At 41.4% G+C, this 17,159-nt stretch overlaps 1 protein-coding gene across 23 annotated transcripts in view; it reads right to left on the reverse strand.

Annotated features, from left to right (window-relative positions):
* ARHGEF7 (Rho guanine nucleotide exchange factor 7) overlaps window positions 1-17,159 on the reverse strand; it is a 194,811-nt gene that overhangs the window by 78,723 nt on the left and 98,929 nt on the right. For 22 of the 23 annotated variants that reach the window (XM_065591991.1, XM_005307595.5, XM_065591940.1 and 19 more), the window contains one exon: window positions 7,952-8,040. In XM_065591991.1, the coding sequence (XP_065448063.1) occupies window positions 7,952-8,040 (89 nt within the window). Of the gene's footprint in view, window positions 1-2,738; window positions 6,828-7,951; window positions 8,041-17,159 lie in introns of those variants that run through there. The other variant, XM_042861435.2, reaches the window with a different exon arrangement.

Raw genomic sequence — 17,159 nt, forward strand, 5'->3', positions numbered from 1 at the left:
AAGAGACTGCCCCAAAATATGCTAAAATGTATTCTGCTCCGTTCTAAGAACATAAGAACAGCCAATGATTAAGGCTACGTTTTAGTCCCAGGTATTTTTAGTAAAAGTCAATGAGAGGTCACGGGCAATAAACAAAAATTCACAGCCCGTGACCTGTCCATGACTTTTACTATATACCCCTAACTAAAACTGGGGGCGGGGGGGCGCGTGGGTGCTCGGGGGCGGGGGGTGTGCGTCCTGAGGCGCCGTGGGTGCTGGGGAAGGTAGCCTGGGACCCTGTTGGTGCTGGGGGGTTTGGCGGAGCTCGCAGGCTCCCTACCCAGCTCCGCCGCATGCCCCTGCAGCTCCTAGGTAGCGGAGGGGCCAGGGGGTATCGCACGCTGCTCCTGCCACAAGCGCCAGCTGCACAGCTCCCATTGGCCAGGAACTGCAGCCAATGGGAGCTGTGGGGGCAGGGCATGCGGGGGCAGGGCATGTGGGCGGGGGCAGCACACGGAGCCCCCTGGCTCCTCCGCCTAGGAGCTGCAGGGCCATGCCAGTGGGAGACGGAGAGCCCCCCAACCCTGAGAAAAGCACCCCCCTACCTCAGCCCACACACCCAAACTGCTGCTGCTGGCCCTGGGGCTGCTCGGTTCAGGCAGCCCCTGAGCCAGCACCGGCCACTGTAGAAGTCATGGAGGTCATGAAAAGTCACAGAATCTGTGACCTCCGTGACAGACTCGCAGCCTTACCAATGATCCATCTAGCCCAGTTCCTGTCTTCCAACAGTGGCCAGTGCAAGGTGCTTCAGAGGGAGTGAACAGAACATGGAAATTTATCAAGGAATCCACCCCACCATCCAGTCCCAGCTTCTAGCAGTCAGGGGTTTAGGGACACCCAAAGCATGGCATTGTTTCCTTGACCTGATGCATTTGTAGTAGAAGGCCCTCCTTTGTTAAGCAACCACAGTTTTGTAGCCCCTTCAGACAGGTTTCATTGTCTCCAAAATGTCAACAGACACGCACAGTACAGAACATGAACTTGATTTTACGCACTGGCGATTCAGCAACAGAATGGCCTTTCCTGTCTGAATTAAATATATTTCTCTACATTTGTTAGAATATTTTATATGTAAGGAAACAGGCCATTTTTAAAGCTTTTCTGCCTTACAGAATCACAATTAGATTGGTTCCTACTTTATGTATACCAATGTAACATGGATGTATTCTGGATAGTTCTGTGACTTTTAATGCATTGCATGTAAGATGCCAAATTACCTTCTCTCTTTTGTGTTATATTTGTCTATATTAATGTCTAATTTTATCATTTATAATAAGGACTGCACTAAATGCATTATTCACTGTTGTAGTCTATACTCTGTTTTAAGACATAAAAAAGCCATTCATGTCTAAATGCAAACCTGATGAAACAAATGACATCTGAACTATTTAAAAGGAAGAATTCACTGTTTCTTTCATTGGTGTCATTGAATTCTGCTTTATTCTCTGAATGGTTCTATTCATCTGAAGGAAAAGAGACCACTTTCGAGTTCATTCTCTTGTTGGAACTCTGAATCCTGACCCAAAGATTAAAATGTCTCCATTCTTCAAGACACCATGTCAGAGGAATGCCATAGAGAAAGCATTAGCTATTAATTGGGCAGCTAGCACATACAGTACAACGTTAGTGCACAAACTGTAAGTGGGAATAAACTTATTAGTTTTAATGTAATTGGAAAGGGACTAAACAAAGATAAAACAATAGCTGACCCTTACAGAATCACAAACAAAAGTGAACAAGGTTTCATGCAAAAATGTTACAAAAAGAGTGCTAAAATAAAATGTATAATACATATAGCCATTTGTCCTCTCAGGGCTAACTCCAAAATTAATTTTTCCAACATGGCTTTCCCATAAAACAGTATGTACACACAAAAAACTTTCCAAAGCGGAGGGGAAGGAAGGAGATGAACCAATAACAAGAACATGACAGCCTGTTGAAGCACTGAACCATTTTATAAAGTGCTCCAGTACCAAAGTGAAAGAAATTTGCAAGAGACTTGAAAAAAGCCTCAATACCATGGTAGTCTCTATAACACAGCAAATATTCTGAATGAACATTCTGTTTCATGACATAGTAACTGCCTGAATATCTGATGACTAAATAATATTAACCTGTACACAGATCGCTTGATTTTTTGGAAAAAAATCATTTAAAAAGGCAGCAAATATTTCAACATTTTTAAGAATCAATATTCAGCAGTACCCCCAGGAAATTAAAATGCATTGAACAGTAAATATCTGTGCTGTAAAGCCCTAATCAAAAAGATAAGTTACCAGATTCACCTACTTCGCTTTAAATCATTCCAAAACTTTACTGGTGCGATGCAATGCTATTAGACATGCACATATTATTAAAAGTCATTTTAAATATATTAAACTTCTCCTTTAGTTGACTTTCCTGTCTGCATAAACAGTGATGACTGTCATTGTATACAGCATTTTTGTTCTACTTTGAGAAGCATTTTTTTTAAACCTGGTTCACAGAGATCTAAATGCCATTTTTCTGTGTCGCCCTGCCCCTAGCAGCTTTCAGTATTACTTACCTACCTCACAAGGAAGTTGTGAGGATTAAATTTCTGTACAGCACTTTAAGTTCTATAAAGTGCTCAGTATTACAAGTATAAGTATTACAATGCCTCTCCAGAGCACTTCTGAATTCCTAATCTCACCATCTTGCCTGTATTTTCCAATAATCACCTTTCTTGCCTTTCCTGCTTTCTGCATGTTCTGGCTGCTGCAAGACCCCATGAGACCTCAAAGACCTTGTTCTCAAAGCTCCATCACAACATTTGCACAGATAAGTCTGGGTACCAAAGGAACGGGTCGTTTTCATTGAAAGGGCAGCTTTTACAATACATAACACTAATGAATGGCATAGAAAGCTGAGCTCATCCAATTCAAGCTTTCCCTTAGTCACAAGGCATGGAAAAATCAAGCGTGGTTAACAGTTCTGTCACACAAACCCAGTAGCCTCCCTACGGCAAAAACTATCACCCAAAAATGGATTTAAAATGACCTACATAGAACTGAGCAACTTTCAAACCACATGAAAAGAAAGTCAGATTTCATTACAACATTAGGGACATGCGGCACGTTCCCATTTTGTCACATAACTAACGTCACTCATCTAAAGCATCGCCTCATTATAACGAATAAGAATCACTGTGTAATTTGCTTGCATCACTGGAACTTGACAAGCCACATCCTCAAACATGGGCTCCTAAGCAAAGCATGCAAATGTTACACATGCACAAATTCCACATCTACAAGCAAACAAAGGGCAGTTGGAGATTTGTAATGAACTAATTTGCACATGCAAATACCAGCTGATGCAGCTTGGAAAGTTTAGCCTTATAGAGGGACTCTCATTTTAAAGCACATAGGAACAAATAATGGAAAATTAGAGTCAGAAAGTGAACTATTTCTTTTTACCTCCTTTTCCACCCCTAAAAGAATCACTAGAAATCCTCTACTTGAATTTGTGCTATCTGCATATAGTAGACAATTCGCGTATAGACTTACATAATAGAGAAATAAAACTTGACACATTAAGCTTTATTATTCTAGAATGGTCAACTAGCAAAAGGTGAAAGTACAAATAATTTATTTTTTTTAAAGCCTGTCCTACAGGGATGTCATGTGATAACATGCCCCTTTGCAGCAACTGGTTACTTATTTATCTTTCGTTTAAAGTAATTTATTTCATTGTTAATTCTACATCTGGTTCAGATTATGTAGTTCTTTAGTATTTATATGCCAAGATGGACAGGCTTTGCATCAAAATAATTCTCTGCAATTTATTATTTATAAATTCCCCTGCCAAGCACACATCTTGTCCTGCATACTCAATTACATAGTGTAATATGTACTAAATCAAACTTACTTTGGGATCAGAATGTATGATAACAGTTTATTAATTGCAGATGGTGCTCTATAAATTGATAAAATAAAATAACATGCTCAGGGAGAAGTGAGTGGAATATTTGTGGAAAGATCCCCCAGGTCATCAGACTATGAGATTTTCCACTGCCCAGTCCCATCCCTGGAAGGGGAGTTGGCAAAGTTTCACCCACCATATTCTGAGCTTGCTCTGAACTGTACTTTGACTCCTTCCTCCTACCATGAGGACTGCCTAGTATCACAACTCTTTCTCCAAAAACCTACTGTGAGGCTTGAACATAAGAACAGCCATAGTGGGTCAGACCAAAGGTCCATCTAGCCCAGTGTCCTGTCTTCCGACAGTGGTCAATGCCAGGTGCCCGAGGGAATGAACAGAACAGGTCATCATCAAGTGATCCATCCCCTGTGGCCCATTTCCAGCTTCTGCCAAATAGAGGCTAGGGACACCATCCCTGCCCATCCTGGCTAATGGCCATTGATGGACCTATCCTGCATGAATTTATCTAGTTCTTTTTTGAACCCTGTTATAGTCTTGGCCTTCACAACATCCTCTGATAAGGAATTCCACAAGTTGACTGTGTGTTGTATGGAAAAAAATACTTCCTTTTGTTTGTTTTAAACCTGCTGCCTATTAATTTCATTTGGTGACCCCTAGTTCTTGTGTTATGAGAAGGAGTAAATAACACTTCCTTATTTACTTTCTCCACACAAGTCATGATTTTATAGACCTGTACCATATTCCCTTGGAGATTCCCACCATGCATCAATACGTTACTAGAATCCCACAAGCACCACCACACCCAAGCTTGCCAGTTTCAAAACACCCATACAAGAGCTAAGATTTTAGGGCAACCTTGTTTAAGACCAGAGGTTGGAACAGTGGCTATGGGTCTATTGGCATTGTCACCTGTCCATAGGTTAAGCAACGATTCTCAACCTTAACTCCCATGTAGTTTGCTCATGAAGAGTCCATTTACATCAGCTTTCTGTGGAGGGGGGGACTTTACCCCTAATACAGATTGTAAAAGTATTTATTATTTATGAATGAAGTTTCATTCCCAAGATAAAATTTTCGGAAAGCTTCAACCAGGTCAAATTTTGATTTATGTTCATATTTGAAAACTTCATACTAATTAAAACACTCGTAATAAATCTAAAATGCTGATCAAAACAACACAGAGCAACAAGCAGAGTGAAAATAACTTAAAAAAAAAAAAAAAAACTAGACTGGCCCAAGAGACCAAAATGTATGTGATGTAAACTAACAGCACGACTGCAAAGAATGCTGAGCTTTACATCCTTATTTCAAAGGGAGGCTTAGATACTAGCTTCTAAAAGATTTAGTCAAACTCTAGAAAACTGAATTTCATACCTTGATTATTCTTTTCCCTTTAGTTTCTGCCAATATTAAAGTACCATTTACTACTATTTATGAAGAAATAAAACTAGAGAGATACAGGTTGCATCTTTGTTGAACATAAATGTTTATACTCTAATAACTTTAGAAGGATTAATCCTCAGACAATAAATGCAAAATGTATTCTAAGTAAAGTCTGCCATGTTGACAGACCCATTACCTTGTGCCTAAGGTCACTGAAGAACAAAGTGTGATTTCATGAAAAACATCTCTGGTCCTATTTGGGTGTAAAAATTTCAATTTTGAAAATAAAAATTTTGGAATTTAACTTGGTCAAAGTTTGAATTTCTGAATCAAAAAAGTTAAGATAGATAATTCCTCTCCCCCCCGTCATACTTTGAACAAAGCTTGCTTTCTCAAGCGGCCCATTTGTGGATCATAAAATGGCCTGGAACAAAAATCTGAATACGATATTGTGAAACTGAGTCACATTTTTTCCTTCCACTTTTTTCATTTTCACATCAACTAACTATCTAGACCCAACAAAATGAAATAAAATAGCTGGAGATAAGAGAAAAGGCTAAGAGAAATGGCACTAACTGATCCTTACTGACAACTTCAAACCATAACAGGATCATGCACATTTCCATGGGATGGTATCATTGAGAAAATCACTTTACAGCTACAAATTTTAACATTAACATTTTCAAATCAAGGAAAACACAGGAGTGAAAAGTGAGCAATGTTTTAAAAACCCACAGCAACACTGCCAATTTTTTGAAGTTTTGTATTTAAGATTACATACCTTTACACACCTTTAAATAGCAAGTTGATTGTCATGTTACATTTAGATCTATAAATAAGTATGATTCCTTCAGATTGCAAAGGGTAAATGGCAGAACCGTTATTTTTTATCCTGGCTAGCAGGTATCGGATGCAATACATGATCCATCAGTGGCCATCCATTCCCAATAATATTAACTATTGATAGAGGCACTCTAGGGCAGTGGTTCTCAACCGGGGGTCTGGTTTAAAGCTGGTTTCAGGGGGTCCGTGAGCCCCAGAGCCCTGACCCAAGCCCATGGGTGGAGTCTGGAAGAGGCACGAGAACGTTGCCTCTCTCCCCCTGCTTTTCCCCCAAACAGCAGTGCAGTAACCAGAGCTGGGGCAGCCCCGGGGTGGCTCCATCCCCACCCCCATCTCCCTGACCCCCTGAGGCTCTGCCCCCTGGGCAGGTTGGGGGCAGGAAGCCAGAGCCTGGCAATGTGGGGCTGGGCTGCTGCCTTGGCTGGTAGCACACAGTGCGTGGTGTGGTCCTGCCCCATCTCCTCTGTCTGCTGCTGGCAAGTGGGGCTGTGGCTGCTCCTTAGTTCCCAGCCCCCTCTGACTGCTCGTGCAGCCGGTAAGAGCCGCCTGAGTGGGAGGACCCAGCTCCATGGCCGGCAGAGCCCTCGGGGAGCAGCGACCACAGTGGGGGGCCCTCCTAGCACAAAGCCCCTAGCTACCCCCCTCCCTGCACCCTGAACTGCTCCCCTGCCTGTACACAGCCCTTAGCTACCCCTCTCCCTGCACCCTGAGCTACACCCGTTCGCAAACAGCCCATAACTACCCTTCTCCCTGCACCCTGAGCCACACCCCTGCCTGCACACAACTCCAGCTCCCCCCTCCTGGCACCCTGAGTTATCCCCCTGCCTGCACAATACCCCTACCTATCCTTCTGCCTGCACCCTGAACATTTTTCAAACTTTTTGAGCTAAGCCTCCCGCCCCTTTGAATTATAATTTTTGGTTGTGCGCTCCCCCCTCATGCCAGACAGGTGGGGGGACTGCTGAAGTGACTCAGGGGGTGGAGGTTGCACTGCCTCCCTGGACCCTGCCGTGCGGAGCTGGCCTGAGCCTGCTCCCCAGATATAGAAGTCAAACTACGCCTCTGCCCAAGCGCCCCTCCTCCCCTACAGCTGAAGCCCAAAATGGGTCCCACCCCTGCTGAGCTCTGACATTTGTATAGCATGTTGAGGGAGCCTCAGAAAGAAAAAGTTTGAGAATCCCCGATCTAGGGTACAGGGGGGGGGGCGGGAAGCAATAGTTAACAAAAATGATAAATGTGTTAATTGTAAACAGAACTTGCATAAATACCCATATTTTATAAATAAGGGATGAAACCTATTGCATTCATTAAAAATAGTATAAAATGCACTCCAAAAATAAAGCAACAGAGGGTCCTGTGGCACCTTTAAGACTAACAGAAGTATTGGGAGCATAAGCTTTCATGGGTAAGAACCTCACTTCTTCAGATGGCTTATGCTCCCAATACTTCTGTTAGTCTTAAAGGTGCCACAGGACCCTCTGTTGCTTTTTACAGATTCAGACTAACACGGCTACCCCTCTGATACTTGACTCCAGAAATAAACTTTCTTCACTTACTCTGCCACTGTTTAGTTCAACTTATTTATGATCACACTTTACAGCATATTCATAAATGTACAATAGTATATTTTGTAAAAATAATGAAGGCCTTGGTAATGTGAAAATTCACTACAGCCTTGGCTTTTTAATTTTGGCTAAGAGGTGGCACTTTTTATACAGATTCTACAGTGAGCAAATTATTGAGATTCTATGATATATAATTCAGAATAAGGAAAGGGATCACTCACCACATTATAATAGCTTTTGCTAATTGCAGACGTATCAAAACCTTTGGGAGGACTCTTCAGTGTTCCTGATTTGGGGGAGACTGGTTTTTCTGAAATGTAAAATGTTTTGTCAGTGGGATGCAATTTCATGGTTCAACACTAGAGGTCAAACAAGCTGCTCTAAGATCACTGAAATGAGATACAGTGGAAACAATGCTTTCCTGAGAAATGTACAGAGATGTGTTTGAGTCAAGTCTTACATACTAATGCACAATCAAAATGGTGTATATGTTCACAAAAATGAATTTCCAGCGCCACTGAAGTCAATGGCAAAACTCCCATTAACTTCATTGGGACCAGGATTTCAGCCAATCAGATTAACCTGACCACAATATCTTCTGAAAAGTGAACACATTATCACAGGCAGGCTGCGATTTTAAAATTAGATATTTGCAGTAGTCTAGAAGGTGTCATATGTTTAGACAAAAGCAGTAAATTACTTTTGCTTTCACTGAATTAAAATGGATACAAGCAAAATCCACAAAAAGTCTAACTTTACTATTCTTGTAGTGTGTTGAAATAAAATATAAAAAATTGTACAAGTCAGTAGAGAAATAAAGTGATTTACCAGATGATCTTCTGGAATATTAATTACACTTATTATCTATGTAAAACAAATGCCTCTGCGGCTGAAAATAATGTCTCCATCAACACAGAATATGTGCAATTTTCCAAAAATAAATAAAAAACAAAACAAAGACAACCCCAAACAACATCCCCGAAAAATGCAACCCCATAAAGAATCTATTCCTCAATTATGCTCTCTGTAGAGAGACAACATATGTCTGCAAGATTAAAATGACTGTCCTGACAGCTTGCAGCACAAGACCGAATCACTTAATGAGCTGTTGTGAGAGTTGCTTCTCTCAGCAGTACATACCGACACAAAATAAACACTCCCAACCCTCCTTCCACCACTTCTTTGATTTAACACTAGTGGGATGCAAGAATTTCAAATATAAAGCTGCTCTCTGCCAAATGAGAAGATGGGATATACAGTATAGAGTTTCCTCCTGACCTCGTGCACATGACTGATGTAACAGATCTGAATGAGCGTGCTCTTTTAGCAATTGCCAATTATACTGTAAAAAGGCTTTATTCATCTGGACATGATGCTCCTTTCAATTAATATTAAAACAGACTTGTTTTATAGGCAGACTTCAGACAAGTACTTTAGTTATTAATACTAGATAGTGAAATGACTGATTGTCTGAGATGAACTGTAGTAGGATCAAAACACTCCTACTGAAAATCTAGGCATGCCTCTATTTTGAAGACAAACTCTTCTGTTCAGTCAAACTTTAACTCATAAATATATTTTATTTAAAATGTAACTTTAATTCTGGTTAGTTTCATAGATTCATAGATTCTAGGACTGGAAGGGACCTCGAGAGGTCATCGAGGCCAGTCCCCTGCCCGCATGGCAGGACCAAATACTGTCTAGACCATCCCTGATAGACATTTATCTAACCTACTCTTAAATATCTCCAGAGATGGAGATTCCACAACCTCCCTAGGCAATTTATTCCAGTGTTTAACCACCCTGACAGTTAGGAACTTTATAGATTCATAGGAACTTTATAGATTCACAGTTGATTTTTAAGAATCTGGGAGGAGACTCTCAGATGCAGAGCAGCACCTTACATCACATGAGGAATCTGCCATTGAGTTGGATAAACCGGGCATTGGAGGGGGATTCTCCAGGGGCTCTTTTGCCACGCCCCATCACACTGCCATCCGGGAGGAAGTTTCAAGAGGAAAAGGGGTGTGGGCCAGGGCAGGCCATGCTGCACCACTACCCAGCTGGGGCTTTAGGGCTGGACAGCAGCTGTTAAATTATAGCCATCCGCAGGCTGCTGTGCATTATGCCCAGGGCCTGGCCATGCACACAGCATCCCCAGGATTAGGCTGAGTGAAGAGGTGATGAGATACGCTTTTGCCTTCACACCCCACAGCTGCCTTGTGCACACTTTGGCCTGACTGCAGGTTTTGGTGCAAGTGGTAGCTTTGTCCCTCAACTCTTTCTTTGTAGTTCTTTGCTATGACATCAGGGAAATATGGACACATTGCTAAGGAGTAATACAAGAGAACATCACAACCACGTAGAGAAAAAAATCAGAAAAGCTAAGGCACCAAATGAGTTACACCTGGTAAGGGATATACAAGGCAGTACGAAGAGGTTCTTTAAATACATTAGAAGCAAGAGAGAGATGAAGGAAAGTATAGGTACATCTACTTAACAGCAGAGAGCTAGTAACAGATAACACCAAGAAGGTTGAGTTGTTTAATGCCTATTTTGCTTCAGTCTTCACTAAAAAGATTAATGGTGACCACACACTCAACACAATATTAACAATAAGGGGGACGGAACGTAAGTCAAAATAGGGGAGAACAGGTTAAAGAACATTTAGGTAAGTTAGATGTACTGAAGTCAGAAAGGCCTGATGAAAATCATCCTAGGGTAGTTAAATAACTAGCTGAAACAACCTCCGAACTATTAGCTATTACCTTCGAGAACTCACAGAAGATGGGTGAGGTTCCAGAAAACTAGAAAAGGGCAAACACAGTAGCTAGCTTTAAAGGGAGGAACAAAGAAGACCCAGGGAATTATAGACCAGTCAGCCCAGATACTGGAACAAATTATTAAACAGTAAGTACCGGTATGTAAGCACCTAGAGGAGAATAGGAATATAAGGTCAAGGACAAATTATACCAAACCAACATAATTTTCTTCTTTGATGAGGTTACTGGTCTAGTAGATGGGAGAAGCAATAGATTGATATATGTTGATTTTAGTACAGCTTTTGATACAGTCCCACATGACATTCTCATAAGCAAACTAGGAAAATAGAATCCAGATGAAATTACTATAAGGCGAGTGTACAACTGGTTGAAAGACTGTATTCAAATATCAATGATTCGCTGTCAAACTGGAAGGACATATCTAGTGGGGTCTTGCAGGGGTCAGTCCTGAATCTGGTACTATTCAATACTTTCATTAATGACTTGGATAACGGAGTGGAAAACCTGCTTATAAAATGTGCAGATGACACCAAGTTAGGACAGGCTGCAAGCACTCAGGAGGACGGGATTAGAATTCAAAACGACCATGACAAATTGGAGAATTGGTCTGAATTCAACAAGATGAAATTTAATGAAGATAAATGCAAAGTACTATACTTAGAAAGGAAAAATCAATGCACAACTACAAAATGGGGAATACACAGGCTAGGTTTCAGTGCGGGGTGGTAGGCTGTGCTGACTGTGAAGTCCTTAACAAAACATCACATCCACCACAATCTCACCGCTACCGAGAGGACAGCTATACAGTCTCTGAAATCCAACCACCAGATAGTGATCAAACCAGCAGACAAAGGGGGCACCATCGTGGTCCCAACAGTGCTGACTATGTCAACGAGCCCAACCAACAACTCTCTCCGTGTACATCTACACTGCAATAAAAGACCCACGACATGGCCGCAGCTGACCCAGGTCAGCTGACTCAGGCTCATGGGACTCAGGCTGTGGGGCTAAAAATTACAGTGTCTCTGTTGGGGCTGGGCTCCAGCCCAAACATCTACATGGCTATTTTTAGCCGCAAAGCCTGATCCCTGTGAGCTCGAGTCAATTGACTGGGCTCTGAGACACGAAGCCATGGATTTTTTATCCATTGCAGATGTACTTTCTGACACTACTTACTATAAAGAACTCAAAGAAAATCCCATACCGCAATGCACCCAAGAATTTGAGGATATCATCAAATCTTTCTCCAAAGAACTCCAAGAGAAACTCTACAACCTCATCCCCCATGAACCTACTCCAGGGGCCTTCTACAGGCTTCCCAAGATACACAAACAAGGCCACTGTGTATGTCACCTCCCTATACACCAACATCCCTCACAGTGACAGCATCGCTGCCTGCCTCAAACATCAACAAGATAATGGACAACGCTCAGATATGTAGCCCAAACACATCACCAAGCTCATCCATTTCATCCTCGCCCATAACTTTACAAGCAACAATGAACACTTTGTCCAAATCATGGGAACAGCCATGGGTACTAAGATGGCTCCCCGATATGTCAGCCTCTTCATAGGCCACCTTGAGAAAGAACTGCAAAAAACACTCCGTGAAACCAATAATACACCTGAGATAAATCGAGGATATTTAAATCCTCTGGAAAAAGGACTTAAACTCCCTCTGAGATTTCCAATGCAACTTCAGCAACCACCACCTATCTATCAAACTCTTTTTAGAATGTTCCCACACTAGCGTCAACTTCCTAGACACCACGATCAGCTTCAGCAATAGAACCCTGCAGACAACTATATACAAAAAACCAACCGATCACCACACCTACTTCCACAGATTCAGTAACCCACCCCAAACACACCAAGAAATCTGTTATCTACAGCCAGGCACTCAGACAGCACAGAATATGCTGCGGAACTGTTAACTAAGGTTTGTAATCTGTCCTTTAAATCAGCTTCTGTACCCAATGACTGGAAGTTAGCTAATGTAACGCCAATATTTAAAAAGGGCTCTAGAGGTGATCCCGGCAATTACAGACCAGTAAGTCTAACGTCAGTACCGGGCAAATTAGTCGAAACAATAGTTAAGAATAAAATTGTCCAACACATAGAAAAACATAAACTGTTGAGCAATAGTCAACATGGTTTCTGTAAAGGGAAATCGTGTCTTACTAATCTATTAGAATTCTTTGAAGGGGTCAACAAACATGTGGACAAGGGGGATCCAATGGACATAGTGTACTTAGATTTCCAGAAAGCCTTTGACAAGGTCCCTCACCAAAGGCTCTTATGTAAATTAAGCTGCCATGGGATAAAAGGGAAGGTCCTTTCATGGATTGAGAACTGGTTAAAAGACAGAGAACAAAGGGTAGGAATTAATGGTAAATTCTCAGAATGGAGAGGGGTAACTAGTGGTGTTCCCCAAGGGTCAGTCCTCGGACCGATCCTATTCAACTTATTCATAAATGATCTGGAGAAAGGGGTAAACAGTGAGGTGGCAAAGTTTGCAGATGATATTAAACTGCTAAAGATAGTTAAGTCCAAAGCAGACTGTGAAGAACTTCAAAAAGATCTCACAAAACTAAGTGATTGGGCAACAAAATGGCAAATGAAATTTAATGTGGATAAATGTAAAGTAATGCACATTGGAAAAAATAACCCCAACTATACATACAATATGATGGGGACTAATTTAGCTACAACAAGTCAGGAAAAAGATCTTGGAGTCATCGTGGATAGTTCTCTGAAAATGTCCATACAGTGTGCAGAGGCAGTCAAAAAAGCAAACAGGATGTTAGGAATCATTAAAAAGGGGATAGAGAAGAAGACTGAGAATATATTATTGCCCTTATATAAATCGATGGTACGCCCTCATCTCGAATACTGCGTACAGATGTGGTCTCCTCATCTCAAAAAAGATATACTGGCACTAGAAAAGGTTCAGAAAAGGGCAACTAAAATGATTAAGGATTTGGAACGGGTCCCATATGAGGAGAGATTAAAGAGGCTAGGACTCTTCAGCTTGGAAAAGAGGAGACTAAGGGGGGATATGATAGAGGTATATAAAATCATGAGTGATGTGGAGAAAGTAGATAAGGAAAAGTTATTTACTTATTCCCATAATACAAGAACTAGGGGTCATCAAATGAAATTAATAGGCAGCAAGTTTAAAACAAATAAAAGGAAGTTCTTCTTCACGCAGCGCACAGTCAACTTGTGGAACTCCTTACCTGAGGAGGTTGTGAAGGCTAGGACTATAACAGAGTTTAAAAGAGAACTGGATAAATTCATGGTGGTTAAGTCCATTAATGGCTATTAGCCAGGACGGGTAAGGAATGGTGTGCCTAGCCTCCGTCTGTCAGAGGGTGGAGATGGATGGCAGGAGAGAGATCACTTGATCATTGCCTGTTGGGTTCACTCCCTCTGGGGCACCTGGTATTGGCCACTGTCGGTAGACAGGATACTGGGCTGGATGGACCTTTGGTCTGACCCAGTACGGCCTTTCTTATGTTCTTATATAAGGATAAAATATAGGATATACTCCTTAACACACTTAAAACCACCTTCCCCAAACAAGGACACTCCACCAGAGAAGTAGATCACATCATGGAACAGGTCCATCCAAATACCCTGGGAGAATCTACTTCTGAACAAGCTTCCCACTGACCAGGACACACCAACTCAAAGGGGCACAAGAGCCCAAAAGAACAGATGCAAAACCTGCAGACATATCTCCACTGCTACAGTGCTCAATACTCCCCCTCCACAGGGTCCTACACATGCCTCTCACAACCTGAGGTGTACCTCATGCAATGCATCTAATGCCCCAACAACTCTGTGGGCGAAACCAGACAATCACTATGCTCTCAAATGAACTCGCACAGAAAAATAATAGAAGACAAAATCATATCACAGCACACAGGGTACGAACACTTTTCACAAAGCGATCACTCTATATCTGACCTCTCAGTTCCTATGCTCAAAAGAAACCTGCACAACACCTTCAAAAAAAAGCCTGGGAGCTCAAATGCATAACTTTCTTACATACTAAAAATCACGGATTTAATAAAGATGCTGAATTTATGGCTCTTTACAACAATCTATAACTCACTACCCTCCTTTGTCCTATGACTGCAGAGGAGTTAACTGCGCAGTTCACTTTGAATGGTCTCTTACAACAACATGTGAACTCCTTATGCTAAACAGTTTGTTCAACCTTATATTTAGCTGTGACACTCTGGGTAGCTTTCCCAGATCTGAGGAAGAGCTCTATAAGCTCAAAAGCTTGTCTATTTCACCAACAAAAGCTGGTCCAACAAAAGATATTACCTCACACAACTCGTCTGTCACACACATACAGGTGTCTGAAGACTATCGTAGTACAGAAGTTCTTAAACTGTGGTCTATGGACTACCACTTGCTAGTGACCTGTAGAGTGCTGGTTGGTCATATAGTGCTGGCTCTCTTCTTCCACCTGCTACATCGCATAAGCTTGGCAAGCTGGTGTACTGAGCAGACAAATAATGTCCATTGATCACCTATTTGTTGTCCATGCTTAATTATTAAAAAAATATTGCAACGAGAATGCCCTGACGTAGGCAGCAGCCTACCTTTTTTCATTTCATCCTGGTGCCATCTGTTAACAAGACTACTTAAATGCCTTGATCATTCACTTTACCATATGCTAATGCCACCTGTTAGGAAAAAGGTGACCAAATTAAAGTTGAGCATCTTGACTGGCTGCAAGCTTCCGGAACTAACATTGCATGTGTGTGTGTATAGATATCTTTACTTGTATACCAGGACATTAACATACATGCTGGTTTACAATTTAAAGACACAGTTCCTGCCTAAAAGAACTTACAATCTAAACTGATTAGACAAACATAGGGTATATCTACACTGCAATTAGACAATTGATTCAGCCTCGCATGCCTTGGGCTGTGGGGGCTGTTTATTTGCAGTGTAGACTTCCGGTTTCAGACTGCAGTAGCCCGAGCTCTAGGACCCTCCTACCTCACAGGGTTACATCGTGAGCCCGGAAGTCTATGCTCCAATTAAAAAGCCCTGCAGCCCGAGCCGAAATCAGCTAACATGGGCCCAGCCACGGGTTTATAATTGCAGTGTAGACATAGCCATAGAAATTAAGCCACAAGGGAGTGAGGGAGAGAGAGAAAAGTTCACCGTCATTAAAACTCCTCCCCCAACAAAAAGAGAAAAGATGCACAATCATTAAGCTGCTGAGAGAGTTGGCCTGCTGCTTACCTATCTTAAGTGCATTTCAAAATTACTTTTCTTTTTTAGTTGCCACGTTTGTTTTATTTAATTTCATTTTTCTTTCTTTTTTGTGAGTGTTCACCCTTGAATAATGCTCATTTAAATGCTAGCCTAACATTGATAAATAAAAAAGGTAATAATAATTATTCTTTCATTTTTTTTAGAACTTCATTGTGTTTCACATTTTTCTGAGTTAAAACAACTCAGTTAAGAAATAACTTTTTTTTAAAATTAGACCTAAGTACCCAAGGCTAAGCCTACTACGACCATAAAGTCTTGCTCTTTTTGTTACTGATGTTACTGTTCTAATAAATTAGTGCTTTAAAATATTTGACCATTTTTTACATTAATTTGATAAAAGTAGACCAATCAACCAATTATTTTTTTGACTGGTCAAATGTCCATTCAAGTAGGTAAAAATTAATTATTTCCCCAATTTTACTTTTCTCTTTAAAAAACTGCTGTAAAGTACCAGAGATTTTTGTTGGAATAAATAAATAATTAGAATTTCAGACTATGAACTACTCAGCTAAAACAATTCTTATCAATTAACCACAGAACCGTAGGATCAAATTCAGATATTCCCAAATCACTTGGTAGGTTCATTATATACTGTATATACTGTGGCCCGCCAAGGTAAGCCCCCTGGCATGCCGGGCCAGTTTGTTTACTTGCCGAACCTCCGGATGTGGGAGGTAAACAAACCGGCCCAGCCCACCAGGGTGCTTACTCTGGTGCACCGCGGGCCAAAGGTTGCCGATCCCTGCTCTAGAAATATAGGATTTGACATAGCACGTCAGATGAGTTGTCAGATCATATCTGATATTCTGCCTCTGGTCAGGGCCTTGCTTCAGACGAGGGTATAAAAAGAGCCACAATGGAAATGACCAACTGTGTGATGCAGCATGTGGAGGTGGCAGCAAGGACGTGTGAGATGAAATTACTTTCTTAGTATTAATAATCATAAATAACAAAACTTTTCATTTTTGTGGCCTCTTTCATCAGAGGATTTCAAATAATTTGAGAAACATTATGATGCATAATTTATTAACACAGTGGTTCCAAAACCTTTTACTAAGCCAACCCACCACATTCATTTTATCTTTTTTGGGGACCCATCTTTACATGTAAAGAATGTGTGTGTAAATATACGTACGTACACACACACACTTTCTTAAGTAATTCAAACACAAAGAAAAAAGAAAAATCAAAACATGACATGCTTTCCACACTACTAGTACCCCTGCCCAACTCCATTTCCCTCTCCCCTCCCCAGCTAGGCCACCTCAGCTACCTACTCAGTTTTCCCCAGCCCTGTAGCCCAGGCTAGCAGGGGAGGCCCTGAGGAGGCAGGAGTTAT

Source organism: Chrysemys picta, chromosome 1, assembly GCF_011386835.1.
Source record: "Chrysemys picta bellii isolate R12L10 chromosome 1, ASM1138683v2, whole genome shotgun sequence".
Lineage (NCBI taxonomy): Eukaryota > Metazoa > Chordata > Testudines > Emydidae > Chrysemys > Chrysemys picta.